Source organism: Haematobia irritans, chromosome 5 (genome assembly GCF_050003625.1).
Source record: "Haematobia irritans isolate KBUSLIRL chromosome 5, ASM5000362v1, whole genome shotgun sequence".
NCBI lineage: Eukaryota > Metazoa > Arthropoda > Insecta > Diptera > Muscidae > Haematobia > Haematobia irritans.
In genome coordinates, this window is record NC_134401.1 from 47,261,710 (window position 1) to 47,276,769 (window position 15,060).

The following is a 15,060-nucleotide window of genomic DNA, read 5'->3' on the forward strand; positions in this document are numbered from 1 at the left end:
AGAACCAGAAATCTAATAGTTAATGGTAGGCAAACAAATTTGTTTTAAACATTTTCTTCTTCACCATGATTTCTAAGATAATAATTTTATACACATTCTTAAATTTTTTTTATTATAATAACAGCAAATTAAACATTTTTTTATTATCAACTAATATAGAAGTTTAAATTTTGAACAAAAACTCTATACCACAGAAAATTTAATTTTATTTTTTAAATAAGAAATCTCTGATACGCCTGTCCGTCTGCTTAAAATTCTATTAAAATATTATATTTACGTATATATGAAAAACCTTTATGTGCTAGATTGTCGACATCAATGAAATAGAGTGACGTAGAGATGAAGAACTATTTAGAAATTTCAATGATTTTGTTTTACTATAATACCATATAAAACTATATTTTGAAGGTTAATAAATAAATTTTCTCAGAACATATATTAAAAGGACGTACTCGTACTCTTTTACATTAAATTAAAAAAAAAAACAAAAATCAATTTTGTCTTATTTCGAGGATATGATCATTAACATGGGACTGATATTTTTGGAATATACATAAAAAATATTTTTTAAATATTTTTTACAATAGGAAACGAGTCACAAATTGGGATATGATAAAAAAATTATTTGACAATCACCGAAGCTCCACCAATTCAAAATTTGAAAGATTTATAATTCCCCTTTTCGGCAATATGACTTTCTATCGTATCGTTCCACTATGCGTCAAAATACAATCTATTAGACATCACTTATTCGTTTCATAGTGTAAAGTTTGTACTTTGGGGACATGTCTCAACTTTGAGGGCATGTATGTACATTCCCATTTTCAGGCACCGTAACTACTATATTTGTTCAATAAATCATTCTCAAAAATATCTGAGATAAGGGATATTGGGATATAAACTACATATATATAACTAAATACCCGTAAATACATTGAATAGTGGTTTTGGAATCATAGTCTTTTTCTACAACCGCTCCTGAAAGTATGTTATAGTTTGTTTCAAAACTCTCAAATATCGATACCCACGGTGGCTTAAATTTTATCCACATTTGGGAGTTGTCCACTTTAATCTTTAATTTTTATTGTGATAATATAGCAAACGTCTCACGAAAGGTGTCCCCTGTTCAGAGTTTCCAAGTTTGAGAGATTTTACTGTATATTCAGCGTAAAGACTCAATAAATATAAATTACAAAATTATAAATTTAAAAAAAATCTCAGCGTAAAACAAATGCTGAATGAATTTAGTATTTTCAAAACCTATGAGTATCCTTTTTGGACATCATGAAGAGTTATACTACTGTGCGTAAAAAGCAAAGTGAATTTTACCATAGCGGGCTTTACATTTCAATGCGTTTTGTTTTCCTTAATTGGTAGGACAATTAATTACTCTGGACCAAATTTCAATTATCAGTAATATATTTACGATTGATCTTACTAAGAATGGATTTTTCTGTGTGGCTTTACGGGACATGGACTAGGTTGCCACATGAGCCAAAAATATTCTACCAAAATGTGGAGAAATTTTTACAAAAAAACTAAAGAACAAAAAATCTTATTTTGCAATATTTTATTTCTACAGGAAATTTTGTCAAAATTTTATTTCTATAGAATTTTTTTTTAAATATTATTAATATTTTGTCAAAACTTTATTTCTTTTGAAAATTTTGTCAAAATTTCATTTCTTTAGACAATTTTTGTCAAAATTTTATTTCTTTGGAAAATTTTGTCAAAATTTTATTTCTATAGAAAATTTTGTCAAAATTTTATTTCTATAGAAAATTTTGTCAAAATTTCATTTCTTCAGAAAATTTTGTCAAAATATTATTTCTATAAAAAAAATTATCAAAATTTTATTTCTATAGAAAATTTTGTCAAAATTTTATTTCTATAGAAAATTTTGTCAAAATTTTATTTCTATAGAAAATTTTGTCAAAATTTTATTTCTATAGAAAATTTTGTCAAAATTTTATTTCTATAGAAAATTTTGTCAAAATTTTATTTCTATAGAAAATTTTGTCAAAATTTTATTTCTATAGAAAATTTTGTCAAAATTTTATTTCTATAGAAAATATTGTCCAAATTTTATTTCTATAGAAAATTTTGTCAAAATTTTATTTCTATAGAAAATTTTGTCAAAATTTTATTTCTATAGAAAATTTTGTCAACATTTTGTTTCTATAAAAAATTTTATCAAAATTTCATTTCTATAGAAAAATTTTATCAAACATTTATTTCTATAGAAAATATTGTCCAAATTTGTTTACTATAGAGCATTTGTGAAGTACCTCTTGCTTGAAGAGGAATATTTTGCCAAATCTACCAAAACATCAGGAATTCTACCAATTAGATTAGGTTAGGTTATATGGGAGCCACCATGGTGCAATGGTTAGCATGCCTGCCTTGCATACACATGGTCGTGGGTTCGATTTCTGCTTCGACCGAACATCAAAGAGTTTTTCAGCGGTGGATTATCCCACCTCAGTAATGCTGGTGACATTTCTGAGGGTTTCAGTTCGTCTCTAAGTGGTTTCACTGCATTATGGAACGCCGTTCGGACTCGGCTATAAAAAGGAGGTCCCTTGTCATTGAGCTTAACATGGAATCGGGCAGCACTCAGTGATAAGAGAGAAGTTCACCAATGTGGTATCACAATGGACTGAATAGTCTAAGTGAGCCTGATACATCGGGCTGCCACTTAACCTAACCTAGGTTAGGTTATGGAGGATAAGACCAGCCCGTAGCAAAAAAAAGGGCTGGCTCCCACTTAGACCTTGGTGATCCATTGTGTTTCCTTATAGTTGTTCTTCTTCGTCCTCATCAATCATTTGAGTTTGCAGGCGAGTTCCAAAAAAAGTTTTCCTAAGTCTTCCATCCCGTGGCCTTTATGAAGGCAAGTATATCCTTCATGTTGCAGAAAGAAAAAGGAGCCCAGTATCTTGTTTCTTCTAAAGGATAATACTGGACACGGGCACAGAAAATGGTAGGAATCTTCTGTTCACAGAAAAAAATTTCACGAAAAATTTTCCAATTAAAATTTTAATTGAGTTTTAAAAAATATTCAATTAAAAATTGAATTGATTCAACAAATTTTTTAATTGAAACAAAAATCAATCACAAAAATTAATAGTATCAATTAATTTTTTAATTGGATCAATTAATTTTTTAATTGACCTTCAATTAATTTTTTAATTGATACTATCATTTCTGTGATTGAAGACATTTCAATTAAAAAATTAATTGGATCAATTAATTTCGTGATTGAACCAGAAAGAAATTTTTTTGTGTGTTGCCTCTGGGTCCAGACACCATCTACAAATATCGTCAGTCATTAAGCCGATCCTTACCATGTGTTTTCCAAGGGTGTTGTGTCCTGTTATGATGCCTATCAATACTCTCAGATCATCTCTGCGAAAAACCGAGTTCTTGCGGCTCTTGTCGAAAAAAAACCGAGTTCTTGCGGCTCTTGTCGTCCCATATCAGTATGGTTTGTTCGCAGGTCGCAGAGGAAGCCCAACTTCCCTTCCATAAATTATCGTATCTTACATTGATCCTGTAAGTATATAAAGGTAGCGGGGGGAAGACATTTGTAACGATGTTGTTCGTCCCTCGTTCGCCTTATTTAGCCAACACATCAGCCTCCTCATTTCCCATTATTCCATAATGTCAAGATACCCAGCACAGAGTGATATTATGCTGTTCAGTGAGAACTCTAAGCCCTCTACGACAGCGGCTGACTACCTTCGACGTTATGTTCGGATTTCCTAAGGCTTTTATTGCTGCCTGACCGTCGATGAAGAAGCTGATATCGCTACTGAATATCGGCCTCATCTACAGTAGTTCCGCAGCCTTCGCCATGGAAAATACCTCCGCCTGATAAATGTTGCATCCGTCATCCATCTTGTATGAATCCCTGATACCCAACTCTTCGCAGTAGATACCACCAATCTACCAAACAGTAAAAAATCGAAAATTTTTGGTAGAATTCCACCAACTGAGGCAACCGTGACTAGAATTTGAAAATACTTTGATAAAAGATTTTTTTTTGTTTTTGTCGGTAAGAGGGGATGAAATTGATTTAAAATCATAAGTAGGAATTTTTAATTTTACAAACCATTTCACTCCAAGTTTTTGCCCACATTAGTATGTCTTATATTAGTAAATACTATTTAAATTGTGACGAAGATATCCCTTTTGATTTCTGGTGATAGGATTTGAAAATACTTTGATAAAAGATGTTTTTTTGTTTTTGTCGAGAAGAAAGGATGAAAATAAATCATTTTAAAAGCGTAAGTAGGAATTTTTAATTTTACAAACAAGCTCACTCCAAGTTTTTGCCCACAGTAGTATGTCTTATATTAGTAAATACTATTTAAATTGTGACGACGATATCTCTTTTGGTTTCTGGTGATAGGATTTCAAAATACTTTGATAAAAGATTTTTTTTGTTTTTGTCGGAAAGAGGGGATGAAATTAATTTAAAAGCAGTAGGGATTTTTTTATTTTACAAACAAGTTCACTCCAAGTTTTTGACCACAGTAGTATGTCTTATATTAGTAAATACTATTTAAATTGTGACGACGATATCTCTTTTGGTTTCTGGTGATAGGATTTCAAAATACTTTGATAAAAGATTTTTTTGTTTTTGTCGGAAAGAGGGGATGAAATTAATTTAAAAGCAGTAGGGATTTTTTTTATTTTACAAACAAGTTCACTAGTTTTTGACCACAGTAGTATGTCTTATATTAGTAAATACTATTTAAATTGTGACGACGATATCTCTTTTGGTTTCTGGTGATAGGATTTCAAAATACTTTGATAAAAGATTTTTTTTGTTTTTGTCGGAAAGAGGGGATGAAATTAATTTAAAAGCAGTAGGGATTTTTTTATTTTACAAACAAGTTCACTCCAAGTTTTTGCCCACAGTAGTATGTCTTATATTAGTAAATACTATTTAAATTGTGACGACGATATCTCTTTTTATTTCTGGTGATTTCTCTCTTATTTGACTACAGGGAAAAAATAGTTCTTTTCATCGAAACTTTAGACCAACTAAAATTCCTCTATTGGTAAAATTGTTTTTTTTTCAAGGCAAATACGTTTGTATTTATTTATCCTTTGGAAAATGTGGTAAAGAGTTTTCAAAAAAAAAAACGCGGCGAAGAAACAATTGAAAAACAAATATAAATTTAATTTTCCAGAAAAACTAAAAATTAAAATTAATTAAATTAAAAAAAATTAATAAATAAAAAATTTGCGTGTATTTTAAATATAGGTCTTGATTTTATATTTTATGAATTCTGGAACAATAGACAAAACAGATACAATACATCTTTTTTAATAGATATTAATGTGGTATAGAGTTTTTTTTTTTTTTTAATCGTTCGTCAAACGATTTTATTTAGTTCTGCAAAGAGAATTTTATAATATTTTTTCTCCTTTTCTATGAACAAAATCGATTTTTGACGTAATCGAGAATATATATTATTTTGAAGCCATCAGTAGCTAGCTACAAAAAAATTTTTTTTGATGGGTATGGGGGGAATTCTGTGAAAATCTGTATATAAAAAATATTTATATACTTCAATATCTCAATATAGTAAACCAAATCAAGAAGATTAAAAAACAGCTCTTAAACACACATATGCAAGAAAACAGCACCTAAAAACACCATATCAAGCACTATTACCACAAACCACCACTACCACACCAGACCACAATTAAGCACTTGAATAACATAACAAAATCTACGCTCGTAATACACAATCACATACATATATACAACCAAAAACAATCCGCAATAATGATCTACGTTGTATAATCAAAAAGCATCAGATATAAATATTTGGTAAACAAAATTAATACACATCACCACACCGATTAAACGAAGGCTTGTCATTTTTTATTTATGATTTATCAATGATTTATGTTTAGGTTATGTTCTTAGTACACTTCAATTATAGTTTCTTTTGATTTTTTTTTGGCTTTTCCATAATTTTTGAAAGAATTTAGCCATATTAGCTATATCAGTGTATTGTGGATATGCAATCATAAGTATGTGAAACTATAAATGTGCGCAGCAATTATTTTTTTGTTTGTTTTTTTGTAATTACAACAACAAAAAGCAATAAAACAGACAAAAAACAACAACAACAACAAAAATTCAAATCACCCATGATGTCTTATTAACAACAACAACAACAACTATAAATGCTATTACTATCATAACAAACTAACTTTAATGCAATTTAAATTATTTATACCATATTCGTATTCAATAATAATCATCATCATTATCCATATGCGGCAAGCAGCCTATCAGATCTTAACTGCCTTGCAAACCAAAACAAACAAAGTCTTGTTTATTATGCAAAAAGTAAACCACGAAACCCATTGCCAAAACAATGAAACATTTCATAAGAACGAAATGAAAATCGAACCTACTCTCAATATCCTTTCTATGCCTAATAATCCTCCACCAAAGTATCCTAGATGTCCCATCCTCCTTAACCTGAAATATTCCTATCTGATTCATTTAAATTTTCATTTTATTCATCATTTTATTTTCTTATAATTTTTGTATATAAACAAAGTAAGTTTCGTTATTTCACCGAAACGATGTCAAAGGATATAACTCAAATGCTTTATAAATGCTCTGCTATATTTTTTCTGTATTATAAAAATTATATTTTTATTCAGTGAACTTATCATCCTTTGACACTTTGTTTGATCTGCATGCTATATAGATTTTCATATTTCTGTTCATTAAAATTTTTAATTTCATTTTTCCTCCTCTCACTTTATGTTATCCCATTATGCTTGAGTTTATTACTTATATAGATCATAAGCTTTTTCTGTTGTAGTTTGCTTTAGTTAATACAATATAGGGGTCTACTAAGGTTTACAGCAAATTTGAAATGATATGAAATAGATATATGGCTATATAGTCTCTTGGTCCGTGAAAAACAAAAGACTTAAGACACATACGGGGATTTTTTTTCATATTTTTTTGATACCAGCTGATTTTCTCTAAAGAGAAAATATGTATTTTTTTACATACTCGTAAGTGCTACAAAATACTTGTATAATGAATTTATTTATAAGATTTTTTTCCTTTCATTAGAAACATTTTTTTTTAATTCGGAAAACAATATTTTTGTCAGTCTTCCAACATATTTTTCGAATCAACATGTATTGATCAAAACATAATAACATTATACGGCTTAAAATGGTATTCCCTTATTTTTGTTGGAGCAAAATTAAGAAAATTCTCAGTAATAAAAAACCAGCCAATAAATCAAAAAATCTAAATCATCTTTTATATCAATACATATTAAAAAAATTTTGTATCCAAAATCAATTGGCTAAAAATCGTAAAAAAAAAATTTGCTGTAAACTGTAAGTAAACTCTTGGAAAACATATAAAATAAAATGGCATTATCATATATACTGTAATTTTTGAAATTTCAAAAGTAATTTTTCCACAAAAAAATCTCTGAAACCCCATAACTCAAAAAATAATAAATAATAATTTCTGAAGACATATAAAGCCATTTCATTTTATTATTTTCCCGTCAGTCCGTCCTTCCGTTCAATAAGATAAAATTCATATCCTTGCCGCATGCTTTGTACAAATATTTTATATGTTTTTAAAACTAAAATGCCTTCGAAAATTATATTAATGTATTATATTTTATTCTCTCCGAATTATTTTTAAAATAAAACAATAGTACCACCAAGATGGATTTTGGAACCCACTGACAAAGCTTTCGCTCAAGGATCTGATGCTAAAGTAGAATGCAAAGCTGATGGATTCCCTAAACCACAACTGACCTGGAAGAAAGCTGTGGGTAAGTAAACATTGAAAAAAATATTAAAATTTTATTAGAAAACAAAAGATTTAAGGCACAAACTCGCATAGTATTTAACAGACATGGGCCAACATGAACTGATTATTACAAAAAAAAACGAATATTAAAAAATTTATGATTTTAAATAACTTCTAATTAAAATATCTAATTTAGCAAGGAAAAATTATCAACATAAAACCCTGCAGAAATATTTCTTATCACCTTTAGCCGGAGTGGTCCAAAAATGAGGCATAGAGGCTCCTTCGTATTATATTACACACGGGAATAAAATTTAACTTTTTTGATGTTGATTGGAAATTTATGGCAAATTTTTAATAATGTCGCTGATTTCAAATCTAATCTTTATTTTTCTCTATCTGCTCAACTTTTCGAGATATAGCGTTATGTTCAAAATTAAGGCACTTCCGCTACATATATTGGAATAACTTCAAAGTCGTAAAAAATCAAAAGTTGTGCATCGATTGTAACGATATAAAGCTCATTTTATTCAAAATATAATTAACTAACTATTTCTAGACCAAAACTGTGATTTTAGTCCCATTTTTATTTTTTAGGAATTTTTAAGGAACAATTTTTTTTTTTTAAATTTCATTTTTTTTTCAAAACTTGAACGATATCTCTAAAACTACTTGGAAAATTGAGAAACAATGTAAGCATGGCTTGCAGAGAATATTGTTTGGGAGTATCTGATTTTTCTTTATAATTTAAAATGGTGAACCGTTTTCAAGTTATTCCAATATATGTGGCGGAAGTGCTCTAACTTTGAACATAATCGTGTATCTCGAAAAGTCGACCAAGTGCAGATTTGAATTCAGCGTTAAAAACAATATTCAGTTCCTAACCAACAGAACCATTGTTTCCTTGTGTTATCGATCAACCGATTTGATTTATTAGTACGGTTGCAACTCGAACTATAAATAATCTACCAAAATTTGGAAAAAATTTTATTTCTGTAGAAAATTTTGTCAAAATTTTATTTCTATAGAAAATTTTGGCAAAATTTTATTTCTATATAAAATTTTATCAAAATTTTATTTCTATAGAAAATTTTGTCAAAATTTTATTTCTATATAAAATTTTGTTTCTATGAACAATTTTGTCAAAATTTTATTTCTATAGAAAATTTTGTCAAAAATATCATTTCCATATAAAATTTTGTCAAAATTTTATTTCTATAGGAAATTTTGAAAAAAATTTTATTTCTATAGAAAATTTTGTCAAAATTTTGTTTCTATAGACAATTTTGTCAAAATTTTATTTCTATAGAAAATATTGTCAGAATGTTATTTCTGCAGAAAAATCACGATTGTCACTCGAGCCAAAACTAATCTACCAAAATTTTATTGTTGTAGAAAATTTTTCAAAATTTTATTTCCATAAAAAATTTTGTCAAAATTTTATTTCTATAGAAAATTTTGTCAAAATTTTATTTCTATAGAAAATTTTGTCAAAATTTTATTTCTATAGAAAATTTTGTCAAAAATATAATTTCCATAGAAAATTTTGTCAACATTTTATTTCTATAGAAAATTTTGTAAAAATTTTATTTCTATTGAAAATTTAGTCAAAATTTTATTTCTATAGAAAATTTTGTCAAAATTTTATTTCCATAAAAAATTTTGTCAAAATTTTATTTCTATAGAAAATTTTGTCAAAAATATCATTTCCATAGAAAATTTTGTCAAAATTTTATTTCCATAAAACATTTTGTCAAAATTTTATTTCTATAGAAAATTTTGTCAAAAATATAATTTCCATAGAACATTTTGTCAAAATTTTATTTCTATAGGAAATTTTGTCAAAAATTGTATTTCTATAGAAAATTTTGTCAAAATTTAATTTGTATAGACAATTTTGTCAACATTTTATTTCTATAGAAAATTTTGTCAGAATTTTATTTCTATAGAAAATTTTGTCAAAGTTTTATTTCTATAGGAAATTTTGTCAAAATTTTATTTCTATAGAAAATTTTGTCAAAATTTTATTTCATTACCTCTAAGTTATAGAAGAATATTTTGCAGATTACTCTTCTACAAAATTTGATAAGGTACCTGCAAAAAATTGAAGTTGTTCCACAAACATTTGTTTTTAAGAGTATCCCGGGATCCTCCAACAATTTGTTTTCACTTCCAATGAAGTTCTTTTAGACAAGTCTTAGAAAGTACTGTAATTGGCGGTTTAAAGTCTAAATTTAAATTTTCGGCAAAGAAATTTCGCAAACAAGAACAGAAAATCTATAGAAATGTGAAAAAAAAACAATAAAAATAAAAGTAAAATAAAAATTTCACGTCTATAGAAATTTGAAGCTGTGCCTGTTGATTTTTTCACTTCCATGGAAGTTCTTTTGAGAAGGGTTTGCAAATTACGAGAACCCTTTTTAGAATTTTTTCTAAAAAGGGTTTCAAAGAATTTACAGTTTCATTTTACTTCAGCCAATGGTGGATTGTGCTCAAGACCCAGCCTTCATTCATTTCGTTTTATATTGCTCGCATATTCATTTTGAATGTAAATAAAAATCGGTTAGGCTAATGTGATTTACGGCCCTTTTCATGTATCTCCGTTATACTTTAACTCCCAGTTAACAGAAAGTAAAATCGAAATATCTTCTCTGCGGTTAACTTTAACTGAAAAGTTTTCTGCAGTTAAGTTTCTAACTGGCATATGGAATATATAGAAATGATGACAGACATATCCATAGTACGGTTTAAAAGTTCGTTAGCTAACGTAGCACTAACGGAGCTTCCTGAAAATGGGGGTTATAGGAAAAGTGAAATTTTTCAATAACAAAACCATGAAAATTCCTCTTCAGCTTTCCAAAATTATTAAGCCATACAACTAATAAGATGACTTTTACATCAAAATTCTTTGCTATACATTTCTAGGGTACTCCAATATAATTTTGTTAGGCAGAATCTGAAAGGATTCTTATTTTTTTAAATATTTTTAATTTATTTTTAGTATTTTTAATTTGATCATATTTAGTTTTAACTTTATTTTTTATTCATTGTGGCTCTTGATACAATAAATTCTTGCTCCTTAATAAAATAAAATATCCTTGATTATTTCTAAAAAATAATAATTCTTCAATCTATAATCCCATTTTTAACCTTCATAGGTAACAGTCCTGGTGAATACAAGGATTTAAAGAAGAACGATAATATTCGCGTTGAAGAAGGCACTCTCCATATTGACAACATCCAAAAGACCAATGAAGGCTATTATCTATGCGAAGCTATTAATGGTATTGGCTCCGGACTCTCAGCCGTGATTATGATCAGCGTTCAGGCTCCTCCAGAATTCACAGAAAAATTACGTAATCAAACTGCTCGCCGTGGTGAACCTGCTGTCTTACAATGTGAAGCTAAAGGAGAAAAACCCATTGGTATTTTATGGAACATGAACAACATGCGTTTGGACCCCAAGAATGATAATCGTTACACAATTCGCGAAGAAATCTTATCGACTGGTGTTATGTCGTCATTATCCATTAAACGAACTGAACGCTCTGATTCGGCCCTATTCACTTGTGTTGCCACCAATGCTTTTGGATCTGATGATGCCAGTATCAATATGATTATTCAAGAAGTCCCTGAAATGCCTTATGCCTTGAAAGTTTTGGATAAATCAGGACGTTCGGTACAATTAAGCTGGGCCCAACCCTACGATGGAAATTCTCCAATTACTCGTTACATTATTGAATTCAAACGATCTCGCGCCTCTTGGGATGAAATTGATCGTGTTATGGTTCCTGGAGATACAACTGAAGCCCAAGTACAAAAATTGAATCCTGCCACCACCTATAATATCCGTATTGTTGCCGAAAACACCATTGGCACCTCTCAGACTTCGGAAGCTGTTACCATTATTACTGCTGAGGAGGCTCCATCTGGCAAACCCCAAAACATTAAAGTTGATCCTGTAAATCAAACCACACTCCGTGTTACCTGGAAACCTCCTACCCGTTCTGAATGGAATGGAGAAATTTTGGGCTATTATGTTGGCTATAAACTATCGAACACTAACTCCTCGTATGTCTTTGAAACTGTAAACTTTTTGACTGAAGAAGGCAAAGAACATAGTCTGGAATTGAATAATTTACGCGTCTACACCCAATACTCAGTGGTTATTCAGGCTTTCAATAAGATTGGAGCTGGTCCCTTGAGTGATGAAGAGAAACAATTCACTGCCGAAGGTACTCCAAGCCAACCACCAAGCGATACTTCCTGCACCACCTTGACCTCACAGACCATCCGTGTTAGCTGGGTTAGTCCACCATTGGAATCGGCTAACGGTGTTATTAAGACATACAAAGTTGTCTATTCTCCCAGCGAAGAGTGGTATGGTAAGTTGAGGAGAAACCAAAAAAACAAAAGATTTAAGACACGAACTTGTAATTGATATTTTGGAAATATTCTTTGTAGATGAAACTAAACGCCATTACAAGAAGACTGCCTCCTCGGACACTGTTTTACATGGTTTGAAGAAATACACCAACTACACTATGCAAGTTTTGGCTACCACTGCCGGAGGTGATGGTGTTCGTAGCGTGCCAATTCACTGCCAAACTGAACCCGATGGTAAGTTGAATTCGAAGATTTAGAAATAACAAAACACTAATGGCAGAGAGCTATGACACTGCTGAAAATCTTCATGGAAAAATTTAGAAGAGTTGATATTGCATATTGAGGTACAAAGGGTTTTGAATTTTGTCTCACAAAACAAGAAAATTTTCAATCGACTTAGTAATACTGAATGCACTACTGTAGGTAGCACCATAGTGGTTCTACTCACTTGCTTTGAAGTGGAGATTCCTTATCATTGGGCTTAAAATATAATGGCATCGCCTTCTTTGATAATATTAATAACCTCTTTCCCTTCTCTTAACATCCAAATGACACAATTCCATCTCATGTAAATTTTTAATTTCTTCATCCCAAACTTATAGTTCCTGAAGCTCCCACCGATGTCAAGGCTCTAGTAATGGGTCAAGCTGCCATTTTGGTCTCATGGCGTCCACCAGCACAACCCAATGGCATTATCCAACAATATACAGTCTACACTAAAGTTGAAGGTGCCGAAGGTGAACCCAAGAGTCAAAAAATTCCCCATTATCAAATGAGCTACGAAGCCACCGAATTGGAAAAGAATAGTCCCTATGAATTTTGGGTTACTGCCAGTACCAACATTGGTGAAGGTCAACCCTCAAAGAGTATTGTTGCCATGCCCAGTGATCAAGTTCCTGCCAAAATTGCCTCATTCGATGATACCTTCACTGCCACCTTTAAGGAAGATGCTAAAATGCCTTGTTTGGCTGTTGGATCTCCACAACCAGATATTACATGGAAAATCAAGGGTGTTGAATTCACTGGCAATGATCGTATGCGTGTCTTACCCGATGGCTCTCTATTGATTAAGTCTGTAAATCGTCAAGATGCTGGAGATTATACTTGTCATGCTGAGAATTCTATTGCCAAAGATTCCATTACCCATAAATTAATTGTTTTGGCTCCACCAATGTCCCCACAGGTTACTCTCTCAGCCACCACTACCGATTCATTGACTGTTAAGGTTAAGCCTCATGAAGGTGATACAGCTCCATTACATGGTTATACTTTACATTACAAACCAGGTGAGTTGAAGTGACTGTTGGGAAAGTTAAAATATTGATTTATGTGATCGAAAATTTCTTCCAGAATTTGGCGAATGGGAAACTGCTGAAGTTGCTGTCGATGCCCAGAAATTCAATATCGATAATCTATTGTGCGGTTCACGTTATCAGGTTTATGCTACAGGATTCAACAAGTAAGTATCAGGGGCAGAACTGAAACAAACTTTAACTTTACTCCAATTTGGAATTGCTTATTTTGTAGCTCCATTTTAGCCATTCTCAATTGTTTATAAATTTGGAAAAGTCGATTTTTCGCTTTTGCAAATGTTAATTTTTTCAAAAAAGGATAAGTCGACATTTTAAGATTTTGAAATGTGACTCTTTTTTACTTTTATCTCGTCACTTTTTGCGTTATCAAAGACATATTTACATAATCTCTACTTTGAATTAAAAAAATTTTTTTTCGTTAAAATTTGATTAGAGGATTTTGGTCACTACCAAAGTCAATAAGTCCGTTTTTTCAACATCAAAGTTAGAAGTTGATTAATCGAATTTAAGAGGTATTCGATTTTTTTTCTAAAAATGGTCGATACGTCTTAACGGCTTAGATTTTCGACTTTTCTAAATATTCCATAAATAATTAGTCACTTCTTATACCCTCCACCATAGGTAGGGGGAATATTAACTTTGTCATTCCGTTTGTAACACATCGAAGTATTGCTCTAAGGGTCGTGGTATATATTTTCTGGGTCGTGGTGAAATTCTGAGTCGATCAAAGCATTTCCGTCCGTCCGTCTGTTGAAATCACGCTAACTTCCGAACGAAACAACCTATCGACTTGAAACTTGGCACAAGTAGTTGTAATTGATGTAGGTCGGACGGCATTGCAAATGGGCCATATCCGTTCACTTTTACGTATAGCCCCCATGTAACCGATCCCCAGATTTGACTTGCGGAGCCTCTAAGAGAAGCAAATTTCATCCGATCCGACTGAAATTTGGTACATGGTGTTGGTCTCTAATAACCATGCAAAACTTGGTCCACTTCGGTCCATAATTATATATAGCCCCCATATAAACCAATCCCCAGAGTTGGCTTGCGGAGCCTCTAAGAGAAGCAAATTTCATCCGATCCAAGTGAAATTTGGTAAATGACGTTGGTATATATTCTCCAACAATCATGCAAAACTTGGTCCACATCGGTTCATAATTATATATAGCCTCCATATAAACCGATCGCCAGATTTGACCTACGGAGCCTCTTGGAGGAGCAAAATTCAACCGATCCGGTTGAAATATGGTGCGTGGTGTTAGTATATGGTCCCTAACAACCATGCTAAAATTGGTCTATATCGGTTCATAATTATATATAGCCCCCATATAAACCGATCCCCAGATTTGAAATCCGGAGCCTCTTGAAGGAGCAAAATTCATCCGATCCGGTTGAAATTTGGTACATTTCGCTATTATATTGCTGATAACAACCATGCCAAAATTGCCCCGTATCGATCTATATTATTTATAGCCCCCAAATAAACCGATCCCCAATTACAGAAAAATCACGATTTCCACTCGAGCCAAA

The 15,060-nt window shown here is 30.9% G+C and overlaps 1 protein-coding gene across 1 annotated transcript in view; it reads left to right on the forward strand.

Moving 5' to 3' along the window:
• LOC142239673 (cell adhesion molecule Dscam1-like) overlaps positions 1–15,060 on the forward strand; it is a 179,970-nt gene that overhangs the window by 98,860 nt on the left and 66,050 nt on the right. The window contains exons 16-20 of the mRNA XM_075311459.1: positions 7,731–7,850; positions 10,987–12,213; positions 12,293–12,448; positions 12,817–13,500; positions 13,565–13,673. Coding sequence (XP_075167574.1) covers positions 7,731–7,850; positions 10,987–12,213; positions 12,293–12,448; positions 12,817–13,500; positions 13,565–13,673 — 2,296 coding nt within the window. The remainder of the gene's footprint in view (positions 1–7,730; positions 7,851–10,986; positions 12,214–12,292; positions 12,449–12,816; positions 13,501–13,564; positions 13,674–15,060) is intronic.